Here is a 14,988-nt window from a genome sequence, read left to right on the forward strand (position 1 = left end):
GAGACCAATATATAAGCAAAATAAAGATTGTATTATTAAACTTAAATTCACTAAACTCATGCACTCCTCATTAATCTCGTAAATATCTTAATTAGTCAATGTACCACATTCATTGAATCAAGTTGTGAAGCTTCAAGGTCCCTAGCACGACGAATACGTCTTTCAAGCAATTCATCTTCGACTAGGTCCTTTCGTTTAAGCTTCACATTGCAACCTACAACAGGACATATGCAACCGTTACCCATGAGTGACAAGATCGCTTCCTTTTCGTAGAAGTGTTGGCACTTTTTTGAGAGCATAGGATGTTCAATAGGTTGCAAAGTCAAAGGACAACGAACGTTCATTGTTGCTGCAGAGACAACAAGGTCGTCGTCCGAATCGTTTTCCTCGTCAGCTTGTCCTGCATCTCGGAAGAAGGTATGCATAGAAGGAAATTCAGCACCATCCAAATGTTGTTCTCTCCATATAGTTTTCCGGAATTCGATGTATTCACCTAGAGACCCAAACTTCTCAAATTCTGTTTTTTCTTCAAATGTTTTTTCTCTTTCTCTTATGAATTCTTCATACAGGGATACTACGTTAAGTTCCTTCAGTGTTTGTTAATAAATAGAATAATTCATGAGTATGTTGACAGGAATGTCTTGGCTAACCTGTTGAGTCCTGAGAACAGTAGACGTCTCTTTGGCAACATACTGTATTGCCTTTTTGTGGATTGATAGGTGTTCTTTTTTTACAAGAAGCTCTTTAATAGCTTCATCCAATTTGCTTAGTGACTACATTGTTAGAGAGGAATTTTGAAAAGCGCTAAAACGGAAACTAATTCTCGGAAGCGGAATGCTATGTAATTTCATGCTTGCTGATAACTGAAGGACGTGAAAATTACTCGTACTTACTTCTTGATCGTCTAGTTCAGCTGCCAGTGCTGCAGCTTTAATGATTTGATCAACAGTTCTCTGCAAACATTCTAGTTGTGTATTGAATGAGGCAATCTGAGATTCGTTTGGCTTAATAGTGCGTTCTAATTGTCGAATAGATGTTTCTAGCTCATTCGATGCCATATTGTGTACAATAGAAAGCCATAAATTAGATTGCGTTTAAAGTATATACGGCAAGAAAATTTCCTGTATAAAACAGAAGGTATCATTAAGCAATCCTCAATATCAAGATCAAATAGTATAACATGCTGATATAGGGAATAAATAACTATTAATAGCCTAAAAATTATTAAATGGCAGAACTAAAATTAAATTTAATTAAAAAAAGAAGGAAAAGAACAAATCTGTCAAACTTTCAACGACACCAGATTTAGATTGAGCATCTACCCATATTATATGCTTGCCATATACATACATATACATATATATATATATACAATACATAGTAATGCATACATCGACAAACTCATCATTACAAGATTGTTTACTGTCATGTACACATTCATGTACGGTACCAGAATATGAACAATACGAGATTTAGCATGTCAGTTGCATTAAAAGAACTAACGGTTTCGTATGCTTACTTCAGTACATGATTGAAACTTCTCAGGAGGATTAACAAGGCATATTAAAGCCCAGCAGCCAGTCTCCAGCTTTAAACGTGAAGATCAATATATGATTAGATTGACTCTTACACGATTATAGTCAATAAGAGTAAGCCTGCCAATCCTGCAGCAGACAAAAAACAAAAACGAAACAGAAAAACAGCAGCACTTACCAAAACCAGTGAACTAAAGGAAGAAGGAAGAAAATGGACTTCAAGAATATTGGAATGGTAAACATGTTCGATAGGTAAAAAAAATAAGAAACGAGGGAAAGAGAAAGAAAACAAGAGTGAACGAAAAAAAGAACAACTTAGTCATCTTTCAACCAAATTGATTCAATGAAACTGTGGTTAAGTATACCACTATGCAACATTTAAGAACAATCTTTAAAGAAGTCAAGAAAATGCAGAAAGCGAATGAGCTTAACAAACGAGTGACTGAAAAAAATAGAAAAGCTCATGCTTTAATGCAAACAAAGAAGGACGATGTAAAGGCAACTAAGTTTGTTTTTCAGTCACAGGCAATTCATCTTTGTCATTTTTGCGATGATTGTTGATTCCATGCAATTCACAGTATGCTTGTCCAACAGTAACATTTTTCCAAAAATGGGAAATAGAATAAAGTTCATCAAGACGATTCTGCTTCATGTACTTAGCTTTGACTAAACGGGCCTTGTCTTTCAGTTGAACCTGAGAGAAAACACTTAGTGGGCCATCATGACTCTTTTGAATATTTTGGATTTTAGACCAGCTACATCCATGTAAATGAATCATTTTAAACAATTCATCTTCTTGCGCTGCTGACCACCGTTGCCGTGTTTTTCGAGGTCTGCGGGCTCCCGTCATTTTTCGAGACTTTGACTGCTGAGGAGGTTCCATGCTACTCTCCATCACCATAGCCCTATTGCTGTAAGGGGCATTTCCGTCACGAACTGGCGGAAAATCGGACGCGTCATACATGGGAGTAGAAGAGTTATCGGCCTCGCTAAAACTGTGTTGCTCAGAATTATATAGAAACCAGGGTGAAGAGAGATCAGTGGTTGGACACGCATACTCATTAGTCTCTAGTAAATGTGAATCCGCGGTCGACGTCGGACTGACGAGATGCTGTATTTGACCAACAGCCCCCTGTTGAAGAAGCTTTAGCTGTTCGCGAAGGTGATCAATTTGCATCCGAATGCGCTCCTCACGTTGACTCAGTATACTTGAATCAGCGGCAATAGCATTTAACTGTTTCTGCAGCATGCCCAATATGCGCGGGTTAAAGCCTTCGTTGTATCTATTCAACGATCTTTCTGCCCCTATCACGTTTTTCGGTTTTTTAGTTGCGTTTGTTGGAGTCTCTGATATCTTGCGCTTTATTGTTGCCGAAGAATCGTTTGCACGATTCATAATGCGTTTTTGCAAATGCTCAATAAGTGCCCTTGTACTTGATAAGCGAGCAATTGCATGCTCTATTCGAGAATCCGGCAAGATAAGCCGGTTTGCAAACCTGAGCTTTTTAAAGTATTGAATCCCTTTTCTCACGAAAACATCATCATCGGCGGCCTTCACCCCGGCGTCATCTTTTAAGTCTAATAACGCGTCCTTCAATTGCTCTTCGCAACGTCGCGACTGCCAAAGACTTCCGCCCAACTCTTTCAAGTGATCCAGAGACCCAAATATGAGTGTTTCGATTAAGTCGAGAGGTCGTTTTCGATAAACGGGATAATGTTGTATGACACGAATGCATACATCAATAAATATATCGAACGTTTCCTGGAACAGATCCTCGTCATTCTCCAGTACGAGCATTGCATCGATAAGCATTGTGCGAAGAGCAATATAGATAAATGATTTGTCGAATAAGTCAATGATACCCGTACAGTATTGTAGCGAGCTCATAGATTCTTCATGTGCGTAGAGATCCGGAAACTCCTTGTCCCAACCTTTAAAGCATCGAAAAATCAATGTTCCACTGCTTAAGTTATAGATCTGACGGAGTTCCTCCATTAAGAGAAAGCCCTTTTGAATAAACAACTCCGTACCTTCCGCAGTAAGAGGTCGGTTTTGTCCCGGTAAACCTTCTACTGAACGGACTAAAGGAGCCGAGATGGAGTTTGCACGCATTGCAAGCAAATCCATATCTGTAAGCAAAGTTTTCATCTGTAGATTGTTTAAATCTCCAATCCGGGAGGGAGTCTCTGGAGGAGACGAATCATTAAGAACCATAGAATCTCTAGCCAACTGGCTTTCATTATCAGCAGCTGGGGCCTTCGGTGTAGAACTGTTTCTTATGTCCAAGCTGACACGTCTTGACGGATGATCAAGTGCTCCAGGAGTTTGCGAGGTTTGGCTTATTCCCTCGTGAAGAGAAGGCAAAGAGCTTTCCGATGTATTACCTTCATCATCTTCATAATCTATTAAATTGGCATCTACGAATTTTTCCTTCGCTTTTGTTCCGTAGAGATGTGTCGTTGAATTTGTGGCATTCTCCTTCATTTCGTGCTCTTTTGACGTTCGGTGATTTTCGTTCGAAACGGTGGCCATTATTCGTGTTTTCATAGCCAGGACCGTTCACTGATTATTTACAAACTTCTTAGATCCGGTTTACTTAAAAGGAAAAGGTGAAAAGGACAATTTTAGGTTCTGTTTATTATGGTGGGTGAAAAAGCAACCAGATCGTAGTTACACAACATTTGTACCAATCTCATACTGAGGTACAGAAGTTTTTGAATAAACCGCCGATCAAATCAAGAGAATTGGAGTCGGATATACAAGATCAGACGCTTAAGCGCTTTTGCGCGGGAAAGAATGGTACATTTTCAGTAACATATTGAAAAAAAAAAAAAAAAAATTCAAAAAATCGGAAAATTATATATAGATAGAATTTACCATTGAGACAAAAGCTACAAAATTTTTAAACAAAAAAGCCAAAGCGACAGGGTGACAAAAAATGTAATTAATTTTTAAGAATGAAGAGGAATGAACTGAATCGAAAAATGGACGGATAATTAATAGGTTTTGAACAGTAGAATTGATTTCGTTTAAAAAAGAATTGGCACCTTTTGGTAAAATCATGATCATGAACTAACTGATCAGAAAGACGGAACGGGTTCATCAGTTCGCAATCACTGCATAGACAGGCTCGGATGGTTGGGTGAAATAATCAGTAACTTGCAGCGTTCTCAACACTAATAAACATTGAGAAAGCATTTCGAAGAAGGAGCAGAAGAAAGACGGAATAGAACAGCAATGTTTTTAAGGGTAAGAGAGAATACAAAAGAAAAAAAAAAAACAAAAACGAATAAATGAAATGACAAAAGAGGCAATTTTTTCAGAAGCGTAAATATCAACAACAGGGACAATAACCAGCCAGAGACTTAGCCAAATCCAGATGCACTTTTGGTTTCTGTTTCCTTAAGTTCCGAGACAACCATTTCAATAAGTTGTTTGTAATATAACGTAGTACTCACATGAAACGGTAGGTGACTCTGCGTAACAAATAGACGAGGGAGCCGAGAACACATATGGGAGTATTGATTGAAAAGCTTGTGCATGGCATCCATGGACGGAAAAGCAGAAAATGCAAGATTGACTTCAAGGATAGGAATAAAGTTCCTACGCTCACAAAGACAAAAGATACCACGGGTTATGATAAGGTAGCCGGTATCACGAAGAAGAGGATTAATCTGTTTCAGCGGTCCCTTATAAAAACAAGCAAACGAATTGTCTGGTATGGCTTCCGACTCTTCAAATTTGAGGGCTTGTATGCGGAACAAAGTGTCAGAATCAGCTCTTCGGCTATTTGGTATGAGGAAATAGCCAAGTGACATATGAAGTTCGGTATGTTTCTTTTGAATACATCGCCAACAATTGATTTCACACATACCAAGTGCGTCAATCTTCATGACATTAATGGACCACGATGTCTGAAAAGGTGTTATAAGCTTTAATGTATCATTCCAAGCTTTCTTGAGAACATTATCCAAAGATTCCAGCTCCTTGACATAAGTTCGCACATCCAGTATTTCACCGTATGAATCGCACCAAACAAACACTACCCACCGTTGAAAAACGGTAGCATAAGTTACATGTAGTTCTTGATTACTCAAGTATACAGAAGGAACGTGGACTGGAAGCATCTGAAATTCTGGCTCATCGCTGATCGGCTTCAACAGCAAGTACGCTGGTTGTCGGAATTGCTGGGTACATGTCTTAATAAAACATCTGTCGTATATATTGAATAAAAAGTCTGTAAAGAATGTTGATGTAATTCCCATAAATAAATTATTTTGCTGGAACATTGAAAAAGGGAAACTTTGGAATGATACATCCCCTTCTCCACTTAGCTTTTGCTGTTTTTTAACACGAATATACTCTTCCTTGAGAATATTAAAAGCACCGCAAACATTTAAGAGTCGCAAACCTTGCTTTTCTCCCTCAAAGAATATAAGTATCATAACGTTTTTCGTTGGATGTTCCGTGGCTATACACGAACCAAGCTGTGTCCAAAAGCTTCGAATATTGACGCTCTTAAAACTTTCAAGCTCTTCTTCGCTTAGCAAACCAGAGTCGACAATTACCTGACCGTCAGGGTACTTTGACAACTTTAGTTCATTCATCTTACCAAAATTCATCAGCTCATACATAAACTTCAAATCCTGTATAAATTGTTCATAGCTGATTTTTTCCGAATAATTGCTAAAGTTTATAGATAATACACTCACTTCTTTTTGCCCGCTCATGGGTTCCAAGAGTAATTGAGTCCATTTTTTTAATGCGGAATCCTTTAAACTTAATGGTTCATTCTGAAGCCGCACCATAACACGTAAATGATCCCGTTTGAAATAACTGTAGTGAGAAACACCTGGATCTCGTGAACATAACTCATTACCGCGAATGAGACAGGGTGTTTCATAGCGAATCTTCTCCTGTCTGAAGAGGGCATGTAAAGACCGACTGGCAGCGGTCTGTATGTAAGGGAGATTGGCGATGTCACTTTCAGAGTGCGGCAGCGACTGGTTCACTTTCCAAAAAGGTAACATCGAGAACCAGAGGTCTTGAGTAACCAACTGTTCAATAATTTCCGAGTTAATATTAAATTTTTGATCTTCCATTTCCTGATCAATCAATTGTCTGCTGAACGCCTGTTGCGCAGTAAAGATTGCTTGAAATAGGAAAGCATACGAATCCCTCTCCGTTGTTTTTAACTCGATGTCAGGATTTGTCGGACATGATTCAAGATCTGTCTTATCCATATCCAATTCACAAGATGTGCAAGAGACTTCCTCTTCACTGTCGCTCGGAACAGTAAACGTGGGTTCCGCAAACTGTTCACTAACTGAGGGATCCAAGTGAATAACAGATTCACTGCTTACCTCATTGTACGGACACCAGTACTTTCCTCCTGCTGCATATTTTGCGTTTAGAGTTTTCATTTTTGGCGACAACGCTTCCCCTCGATAATTAGATGACATAAAAGAGAATTTCCCAGGGCTTGTTTCACGTAACGGAAAAGAGCTAGTCACTGAAGTTGATTTCTCTGATCCATAGTCGCCGCTATAATGTTCTGTTCGTGTCGTGCCCGTCGGACCAGACGGAACATTGAATTTACTCTGTGTCGAACGGTGGTTCATGTCTTCATTCTCAATTATGTCTTGCCAGTATGCGATTGGGGTTACCGTGTCCGCATTTGTTGGCGTATCAAAGTAATCAAAATCAGCGTCTGTGATATCTGGTTCAGTAACCAAATCAAAAAAGTTTTGGGTATCAGCAACCTCTGTTTTGTTTTCTAATGATTCTTTAAAGGTTACATGAGAGTTCGAAGGGACATTTAGAGGAACTGTTTCACTCGGTGTGTCCGGAACTTTTCCCAGGTTTATCTGTCGTTGAATTTCATGCGACATTTCCAACGACTCCAAAAACGGATCACCATCGCCTGTAGTATCGATGGGTGAGTCAGACTCTGCGATCATGCTTTTCAAAGCAAAGCATAAATCCAAAGGCCAAGAATATTCGTTCATCGATTGAGTTGATCTCAACCGAACCCAACGCACAGAAGGCGAAATAACAAGCCCCGAACATTTGGCTATGAGTGAAGCAACAAAGGGATTTGGCTTAGCAAACGGTGACTGTAAAAACGCCCGAATACCAAACGGGGCAAGTATCACTTCCTTCTGCTCACTCTCTTTCCAAGCATTTAGGCTTCCAATCTTATAAACACGATACTTAGAGGAACGGAAAAATGTGTAAAAGGTTCCATTCGGGATTACAGATGTACTTGGACAGATTAATGGATAACCGTTAATTGTCCAGAGTTGATTCTCGGAATGATGCCGTAATCGTAAGGGGATTAAATAGTCTGAAATGCTAATGAAGCCATAACTTCGGCAAGCTTCAAAAATAAGGAATTTATGGATGGCGAAAATGAAATGATTGAAAAGTTGAGCATCCGCATCATCATCAATGATTTTTTCGGTAAAAAAGAAGTGGGAAGTTTTTAAAAAGCCGTTATTTGTTTCGTGAATGCCGGCGATCGGCGTGTAAATGGATGCTTCATAATGTTTTTGGTCTTCTTGCCGAAGAAAAAAAGTATATACATTTTCGTCATTGATATAGTTTAATACCTTGTTTCCTTTTAGTCGTGACTCGAATTCTAGTAGCCGCTCAAGATCAATATCGTTTCCTGGAGACTCTATTACATAAACTTTGTAAAATACAACTTCCGGGAATTCCTACGTTCCACGAGTTAATATAACATAGCCACGTTACTCTTAATTCAATTTTCTTACTATAACGTCGTAGTTTAATAGCGCAATCCCATCTTTTACCATTCCCAATAGTATAGCAGGTGAAAGTGACTGACGGTTGGACTAATATATAAGTCCATAAAAAACAATAGCGTAATTACAGAAACCGGATATCGGTAGATGACCAACTGCTTCTATTTTTATACTGACTATGGCATTTGTTTTGGTTCGTAAAAGAAGGTTCCATTCTTAAAAGTTGAACTAGAATTACTGAAATTGAAAAAGATAAATACTGATGTCTTATAATAAGGTTAAAGAGTTCAAAAATAGAGCGTGTGCTATATTAAAACGAATAATAACGATTTATATTTATATTCTATACTAGGAATACTTAAAGAAAATGATATGTTAAAGGGAAACGCAGTTAGCATTTTTTGAGAATTTTTTAAGACAAGGAAAACGCAAGTCCCTATCGACAGTGTTTAGAAAACAAAACGACTAACGAAGTCTGCATTATCACTAGTAAACTGATGACACAAACAGAAACCTGTGCCATTATAGCCATCCACTTGACAAATGAATGTATATTGTAACCAAAATACTTCCCATAAAGAAGAAATGCTATGTATATATTTTTAAGATAACAGGACGAAGCAAATTTAGTCGCTTTCTTCAAACTCTTCACTGTCTTCGTCGTCGATGCTTTCATCGTCAGAGTCGACCAGAGCTCGTTCATCAAAATTTCCTCCGAATCCAAGATTCTTTGCTAAGGATTGCAGATCAGAAAGTAACTAAATACATTAGCATAATGTACTGCGAGATGCGTCAAAAATTTGGCATAGGCTCTGTTTCATGAAGCAGTCTGATACACAAATTTTTGAATAATTTCCCCACGAAAAAAACTTACAGTCTTGTCTTCTTTAAGACGTTTGCTCTTGTGTTCTTCTGTCTCTTCATCTTCAGAACTGTCACCCTGGCTCAATTCAGATTCGTCACTAAGGTCTGCAACCAGTTCGAGATCCTCCTTCGTGCCTCCGAGCTCTAACAATTCCTTCATAGATACATCAATCTTGGTTTTTTTTTGAGCGACTTTATCCGACTTTGCAGGTTGATTTTCTTTAGGTTTTTGAGGACCACTTTTCGCCGGTCTTTTCCGATCAACTTGTTTTTTGGAATCCTCCCTATTTATAGCCTCTTGTTTTTGTTTCGGTCCTTTATGTCCCTTCTTATCCGTGTGAGAATTTTGTTTCTCAAGTGATTTTTTTATATCATTTTTTAAATTGCTGAATAAAGAAGTGTCCATACTGGGCTGTTTTAAGCGATGGGAAGGTAATTGTAAAAGATTAATATCTTACAAAGGGGACAAAAATCCAAAAGTGTTAGTTGTAATTGTTTTACCGAAAAAAGAGAGTAATCAAGACAGAGTTGTCAAAAAGAACAAAAAAAGCAAAACCGTCACAAACTTCCTTTTTACCTTTCCTTAAACCGTAAAGAAGTCTGTTATGCGGTGAAAGAATGGCTGTATAACTCGATTTCTCAAGGTCAGCAAAGTCGACTGCCCCTACTAAGACCCTACCTAACCTTGACAAAACGATAATTCCGGGGTATTTTTTTTGATATACACTAAAAGAAAGAGAATTGAATTTCGTGATAATATTCTCCCTTTGGCTACAATGCAAAATTATAAGCCTGTGCTCTTTCTAAAAAAATTTTTGAGCAATTTCCCTCTTGTTAAACATGATGATCCTTATGAAAAACCACCATTGTCTGTAGAAACCGCTCCTATTCTATTTGTTGAAAACTGGAATAAGGATCCTGAATCTCCAGCTCGTGAAATTTACAGTCGCTTATGGCAGACATACATTCGTCTTACAAAACAGAAAATAACGGTGGTCAATGCCTCCTCACAGGCATCTCCAGACTCAATATTACCAATTCTACAAGTAAACGGCGAAAGACTTGTTTATAAATCCGGCCTCTTTGATCACTTTTTGGTCCATGGTTACCGGAATGAAACTATTACTCCTTGGTTGGACTTACTATCCGAGTCTGTAGAGCCTGCTATTCTTTACACAATGTTTCTTGATCAAGAAAACACAGAGTCTGTAAATAAGCGCTGGCTATACCCGACTTCCTGGCCTTTGAGTTACGTTCTCCAAAGCAGGAAATCACTTCAAATAAAACAACATCTTCTGGATAAAATGAAATCAATGAACGGTGAATATGTACGTTACACGGGAAACAGTACTTTTAAGCTAAATAGGGCTTTTCTTGTATTATACGAATCCTTCTTCATACGTTTCCTGTAGCATTTACTAACACAACACAGCTTTACGCCGAAGCCGCAGAAGCGTTCAGCCTTATGGCAGAAAAACTGGGAACCTCTACCTACTTCTTAGACGTTGAAGAACCATCATTCATGGACATCGCCATTTACGCCTATGGTTCCATCCTTCTTGAGCTGCCCTTACAAAACAGACAACTACAACAATCCCTGCAACGACACCCGAACCTGGTCTCACTCATTCATTCTGTGTCTGACGTCGCTGGATTTAGTCGACGGTAAGTGACGCTAACGACGCTTTTCAAACTTGCATAAGGCACTGAGATATAAGTGATGGTTGTTAATTTAAAAGAACCTTCCTAGTAGCAACTAATAGTAAATGCTGCGTACTTCAATACACGGAATTTGCTGATGCGCACGAGAATTGTCAGGTCGAAACGCAATAGATTGCCATTCCTTGGCAAGATCCCAAAGGTAAAAATCAATTTCAATTGCATTCAACGCATATTTCGGCATCCATTTGCGAATACATTCGACTGCCCAAATGCTGCAGCCTCGCATTTCCACCTCCATAACATCACCGTGAGCAATTTGTTCATGATTCCGCAAACGTCCTTCAAACTCCTCGCTGTAGTCAAGGCATTCAAGTTGCCACAAAATCTGTGGAACACGGTAGTCCGCAAACATGGTAACCGTGTCAATATCATCGAAACGACCCCAGTCTTTGCCTCCGAAACAAGCCCAAGTTTCTGCTACAAGAATCTGAGCTCTTTTGAGAATATAGCAATTCCGGTCGCGATAAACGGACGTGTCATTGAAATTAGGAAAGTCACGAAGCAAAAGAGTCAGCAGTCGTTGAGCCGAATGTGAGCATTGTTTGAGAAGGTTAGCATAACTCCCGTCATATTTTTCAACGAGAACTCGTCCGCCTTCACGAAGAACTTGGATACGTTCCTTGAGCATTGGCACGCTCTCGCTTGTTGCACTGGAAAACATCTCAGCAATGAGCCCATTTGGACAACGCTCAACATCCGCGTAGAACTTTGGATCTGTAATAGGAATACCACGCTCCAACATGCGGTTTACGGCTGCACAGAGACTCCAATAACCAGTGTACCTCTTGCCATGATACTCAATGGCGAATCTCTCTGGATGACTCCCTGTATCCTCTACGTCAGTCTTCGACCAGAAGGAGAAGTTTAACAAGTCAATAAAAAAAATCCTAACTCACAACACGTTAACCTTAAGAACACTAGACCCTGGGTGCAAACGCTGCAATCACACCCACCCCAGACTGCCTTTTTCCAAAAGACATAATCAAATGCATTACCAGTCTAAAGTAGATGTATCCTTGGTTTGCGGATGCAGCTCATGACTGTCCCAAGTTTCATATCGCTTCCCATGAGCGTCTATCTCAGCAACAATCGATGCTGCAACTCGCTTGCAACCATCCTCATTCACTCGAACATGAACGGCATTCTGAACATGTTTGTTAGCAAATGAAAGAGGACAACCGAGAACGCTCGACGATAGTCTCTTGATCATCAGCAATCAAGACATACACCTGCAATAAATTTTGAATCTTCCAGCACACAGATCATGAGGGTTCAGAGTAAAAAATTTTCAATCGATTTTAGGTGGAAGTGAATGGACCCTGCACACCGAAAACGATAGGAAACTCGGCTATTCGAACCGCTAGCTCATTCCACTATTGCATCCACTGCTCAGCAGCAGGTCAAATTTGCCTGCATGGTCCTATGCAACCCGGCAAACAACACAACGAGCAATTAGGCTGTTTAGTTGAGCTCGGTGATTTTAGCACCGGCTTCCTTCTCCTCAACCTTCTTCGTCTCAGCAGCAGGAGCGGCAGCGGTAGAAGCACCAGTAACGGCAGTGCGTTGGTTGTTGTTGTTACCAAACAAAGAAGGAACGGCAAAAGGACGAGCCAAGGAACCCTCAGCGGGCTTGCCGAAGAGGTGAATGGAAACCAAGTTGTTGGTGAGCACGGTGATCAAAGGCAAGATGGATTGGAGCACCAAGGGTTGAGAGTAGTGAAGGTACAAGTGCATGAAGGCCATAACCATGATACCGAAGATGGTGGACTTTCTGGCGCGACCAAGTTGCTCCAAATCGTAGTCCATAACGGTAGTGGCAACACTCTTGCCGGTCTTCTCACCGGAGAAGGGAATAGGAGGCTCCTCATAAACCAAGGGAGTACGGTCGTTCTTGGTCTCAATCTTGGACTTAATAATAGCGTAGATGCCAAAAATAACAGCATTGGAAACAACGTAAGCGGTACGAGCGTACATAACAACTTGAGGGTCCTCAAAGTCTAATTTCTTGGCATATTGCATAACGCCGAAAGCGGCAATCAAATTCAAAAGCTGTCATGTTAGTATATCTGCGGAAACCACGCGTATGAGACGCCAGCACGATGTTTTGGAAGCATTTGCGCCCCAAATGCCACATACCTGAGGGTTCATAATGGCTGTTTAATGTCGGGGAGTGGATGGTTCTGGGTAGGTTCTGGGAGAGCCAGTCGTGAGAAACATCCACCTAGACTGCCTTATTTGAATTAAGGTTATGCCGCGGAACCACCAAGTTATTCCCGCGGGACCGAATGCAAAACAATAAGACGATAATAGGCGAGCGAGGAGAAGCCGTGAGAAGGTTTTCGTTAAGAGAGGGATAATGATTCCATTGTAAGTCTCGATAGAAAGAACATTCTGGCGGTCGAGTTCGGTTGAGCTTAGTGGTTGATGGATATGGATTCATAAAGCATGGATTGTAAAGGAGAAAAGTTTGGTCATTCAATTTAGAAAGATGCTACGGACATAATTGGTGCCAATATGCAAAACTAGAAAGTTTAAAGTACATCTTTTTGTTCATGCAGTAAAAGTCAAAACGGGAGTTCATAACAAAATGGTGTTTCAATAGAGAAAGACACGTAAATGAGTTACACTGGAACATTACCGATGCTAATAAAGGTTAGAAGTGAGGAGATAGTAAGGCGAGAACGTACGAAAAGTGATTAACGAGCGGACATTCACCACCCTCAGGTAGGGGAAGACGAAATACAAGCAAGCTACCAGCTAGAGTAGCAACATTCACATACAGTCCATCGGCAGAGAAAGCCACAGCAGTGCGAACTCTAGGCCCGGGAATGTGTGCAAAAGCAAAATGCCGCCGAGGATCCCAGACACCGGTAAACGACTGCGGGAGATATCCACCGACGGCATTCACTAGTGATTTGGAACCGCGTCGTAAAAGACTGTGCTTAGATGGACTCGGTTCAGGCGCATCCAAACGGTATACATGCATCGTTTGTGAGTCAGAAGTGACAGCGAGAAAGTGTGACTTGGGATCGAAAGCTATGGAGTGGATTTGATTTGGTAAGGTCCCACGCCGGAACTGAAACAAACGCTCACCGGAGGGAATCGCAAAGATACGAATGATGCGTCCGTCTTCAGAAACGGTTGCCAACATAGTGCCAGTTGCGTTGAACTTCAGGAGACTCAGAGCGTTTTTATGAGCCTCAATAACACGAACAGGCTGACACTTGATGGCATCCCACAGAACAACGCGTCCTGAAACGTCTGAGCCAACGACACCGACGGAAGACCCACCGTTCGATCCCTCGTGCGTTGCAGTCTCCTTGTTCATGTCCGGATATACAAGGTAGCAGTTCTCTGAATCAGCAGACAAAGCACACACGCCTAATTAGAGCATATCAGTTAGCAATCGTGCGTCGAACGCAAGCAGCACAATATCCCCTCATACCAAAAGCATTATTGCAAGTCTCGATGGTGTAGAGCAGCATCATGTTGCTAATGTCATAAACGTAAATTTGTTCCTCCAGCACGGCAACAAGGCGTTTTCGATTTAGCTTCACGGCGAGAAGCTTTGTCGGAAAAGTTAATTCACAGATAGTTGTACTTCTCTAAAATCCGAGAACGTCAGACACACAGTTAAGTTCGTTTTAGCTAGAATTCCAAACTCACCTTGGTGTTCATAATTTCCAGTTTCCTGCTATTGCTTTCTGGTGTCTGTTTCACCAATGCTACAAGAGACGTGTTGAACAACATCTCAATAATCGTCGTTGCTTCCTGGGCTGTGCCGGACAGTTAGAGGCCAAAAACACGATTGAATGAGTTGCTACCTTTTTGAAAACATTTTCCGAAAGGATCGCAATTATAGATTTTGTATCCTTCACGCGTTCCAACAGCAAGTAAACTAAGTCGTTAGCGTTGAATTTGCGAGCAATTTCAAACCTGCAGTCCTGGTTATAGTTACAGCATAAAATATTGTCGTTTTGAGAGCGCATTGCTCAATTTCAGAGGCCAGAGTTCGTTTTTGAATGCGTAAAGAGTGTCGTGCTGGATTCAACGTAGCACACCTAACTGCCGGATATACGAAGAGGTGGGATCAGATAAG

At 40.5% G+C, this 14,988-nt stretch overlaps 8 protein-coding genes across 8 annotated transcripts; 1 reads left to right on the forward strand and 7 right to left on the reverse strand.

Annotated features, from left to right (window-relative positions):
- Positions 1-8: 8 nt before the first annotated feature.
- On the reverse strand, positions 9-1,223 carry SJAG_01776 (Smc5-6 complex non-SMC subunit 2). The gene is made up of 3 exons (XM_002172980.2): positions 894-1,223; positions 651-773; positions 9-587 (listed from the first exon to the last, which is right to left on the reverse strand). The coding sequence occupies exons 1-3, from the start codon at positions 1,056-1,058 to the stop codon at positions 96-98; spliced, it is 780 nt and encodes a 259-aa protein (XP_002173016.1). The 5' UTR covers positions 1,059-1,223; the 3' UTR covers positions 9-95.
- Positions 1,182-4,453, reverse strand: SJAG_01777 (TRF Taz1). The gene has a single exon (XM_002172981.2). It carries the CDS (start codon positions 4,081-4,083, stop codon positions 2,038-2,040), a length of 2,046 nt encoding a protein of 681 aa, XP_002173017.2. The 5' UTR covers positions 4,084-4,453; the 3' UTR covers positions 1,182-2,037.
- On the reverse strand, positions 4,394-8,424 carry SJAG_01778 (mediator complex subunit Srb9). Its single transcript, XM_002172982.2, has 2 exons — positions 8,313-8,424; positions 4,394-8,255 (listed from the first exon to the last, which is right to left on the reverse strand). The coding sequence occupies exons 1-2, from the start codon at positions 8,352-8,354 to the stop codon at positions 4,902-4,904; spliced, it is 3,396 nt and encodes a 1,131-aa protein (XP_002173018.1). The 5' UTR covers positions 8,355-8,424; the 3' UTR covers positions 4,394-4,901.
- On the forward strand, positions 8,412-12,872 carry SJAG_01780 (metaxin 1). The gene is made up of 3 exons (XM_002172984.2): positions 8,412-9,270; positions 9,330-10,495; positions 10,600-12,872. The coding sequence occupies exons 2-3, from the start codon at positions 9,944-9,946 to the stop codon at positions 10,834-10,836; spliced, it is 789 nt and encodes a 262-aa protein (XP_002173020.1). The 5' UTR covers positions 8,412-9,270; positions 9,330-9,943; the 3' UTR covers positions 10,837-12,872.
- On the reverse strand, positions 8,584-9,904 carry SJAG_01779 (hypothetical protein). The gene is made up of 2 exons (XM_002172983.2): positions 9,178-9,904; positions 8,584-9,061 (listed from the first exon to the last, which is right to left on the reverse strand). Exons 1-2 carry the CDS (start codon positions 9,571-9,573, stop codon positions 8,930-8,932), a joined length of 528 nt encoding a protein of 175 aa, XP_002173019.1. The 5' UTR covers positions 9,574-9,904; the 3' UTR covers positions 8,584-8,929.
- Positions 10,924-12,155, reverse strand: SJAG_01781 (eukaryotic protein; the record flags this gene model as incomplete). The annotated part of the gene is made up of 3 exons (XM_002172985.1): positions 10,924-11,776; positions 11,885-12,033; positions 12,117-12,155. 3 exons carry the CDS (start codon positions 12,153-12,155, stop codon positions 10,924-10,926), a joined length of 1,041 nt encoding a protein of 346 aa, XP_002173021.1.
- SJAG_01782 (pho88 family protein) lies at positions 12,351-13,037 on the reverse strand (the record flags this gene model as incomplete). Its single annotated transcript, XM_002172986.1, has 2 exons — positions 12,351-12,938; positions 13,026-13,037. The coding sequence occupies 2 exons, from the start codon at positions 13,035-13,037 to the stop codon at positions 12,351-12,353; spliced, it is 600 nt and encodes a 199-aa protein (XP_002173022.1).
- Positions 13,038-13,370: 333 nt separating this feature from the next.
- SJAG_01783 (WD repeat protein) lies at positions 13,371-14,988 on the reverse strand. The gene is made up of 6 exons (XM_002172987.2): positions 14,826-14,988; positions 14,714-14,787; positions 14,556-14,665; positions 14,335-14,494; positions 13,577-14,270; positions 13,371-13,532 (listed from the first exon to the last, which is right to left on the reverse strand). Exons 1-6 carry the CDS (start codon positions 14,876-14,878, stop codon positions 13,511-13,513), a joined length of 1,113 nt encoding a protein of 370 aa, XP_002173023.2. The 5' UTR covers positions 14,879-14,988; the 3' UTR covers positions 13,371-13,510.

This window comes from Schizosaccharomyces japonicus (genome assembly GCF_000149845.2).
Source record: "Schizosaccharomyces japonicus yFS275 unplaced genomic scaffold supercont5.3, whole genome shotgun sequence".
NCBI lineage: Eukaryota > Fungi > Ascomycota > Schizosaccharomycetes > Schizosaccharomycetales > Schizosaccharomycetaceae > Schizosaccharomyces > Schizosaccharomyces japonicus.

Excerpts from the sequence above, each read along its gene's own strand:
- SJAG_01776 (XM_002172980.2), bottom strand. The coding sequence starts at position 1,058 with ATGGCATCGAATGAGCTAGAAACATCTATTCGACAATTAGAACGCACT. Across the intron at positions 774-893 it reads CTGAACTAGACGATCAAGAA|TCACTAAGCAAATTGGATGA; the intron begins GTAAGTACGAGT and ends CTAACAATGTAG. Across the intron at positions 588-650 it reads CTGTTCTCAGGACTCAACAG|GAACTTAACGTAGTATCCCT; the intron begins GTTAGCCAAGAC and ends CAAACACTGAAG.
- SJAG_01777 (XM_002172981.2), bottom strand. The coding sequence starts at position 4,083 with ATGAAAACACGAATAATGGCCACCGTTTCGAACGAAAATCACCGAACG.
- SJAG_01778 (XM_002172982.2), bottom strand. The coding sequence starts at position 8,354 with ATGGTAAAAGATGGGATTGCGCTATTAAACTACGACGTTATA. Across the intron at positions 8,256-8,312 it reads TATTAAACTACGACGTTATA|GAATTCCCGGAAGTTGTATT; the intron begins GTAAGAAAATTG and ends CGTGGAACGTAG.
- SJAG_01779 (XM_002172983.2), bottom strand. The coding sequence starts at position 9,573 with ATGGACACTTCTTTATTCAGCAATTTAAAAAATGATATAAAAAAATCA. Across the intron at positions 9,062-9,177 it reads GTCTTAAAGAAGACAAGACT|TTACTTTCTGATCTGCAATC; the intron begins GTAAGTTTTTTT and ends TAATGTATTTAG.
- SJAG_01780 (XM_002172984.2), top strand. The coding sequence starts at position 9,944 with ATGCAAAATTATAAGCCTGTGCTCTTTCTAAAAAAATTTTTGAGCAAT. Across the intron at positions 10,496-10,599 it reads AATCAATGAACGGTGAATAT|CTTTACGCCGAAGCCGCAGA; the intron begins GTACGTTACACG and ends AACACAACACAG.
- SJAG_01783 (XM_002172987.2), bottom strand. The coding sequence starts at position 14,878 with ATGCGCTCTCAAAACGACAATATTTTATGCTGTAACTATAACCAGGAC. Across the intron at positions 14,495-14,555 it reads TGGAAATTATGAACACCAAG|AGAAGTACAACTATCTGTGA; the intron begins GTGAGTTTGGAA and ends CTCGGATTTTAG. Across the intron at positions 13,533-13,576 it reads CCGCTCGTTAATCACTTTTC|CATCGGTAATGTTCCAGTGT; the intron begins GTACGTTCTCGC and ends AACCTTTATTAG.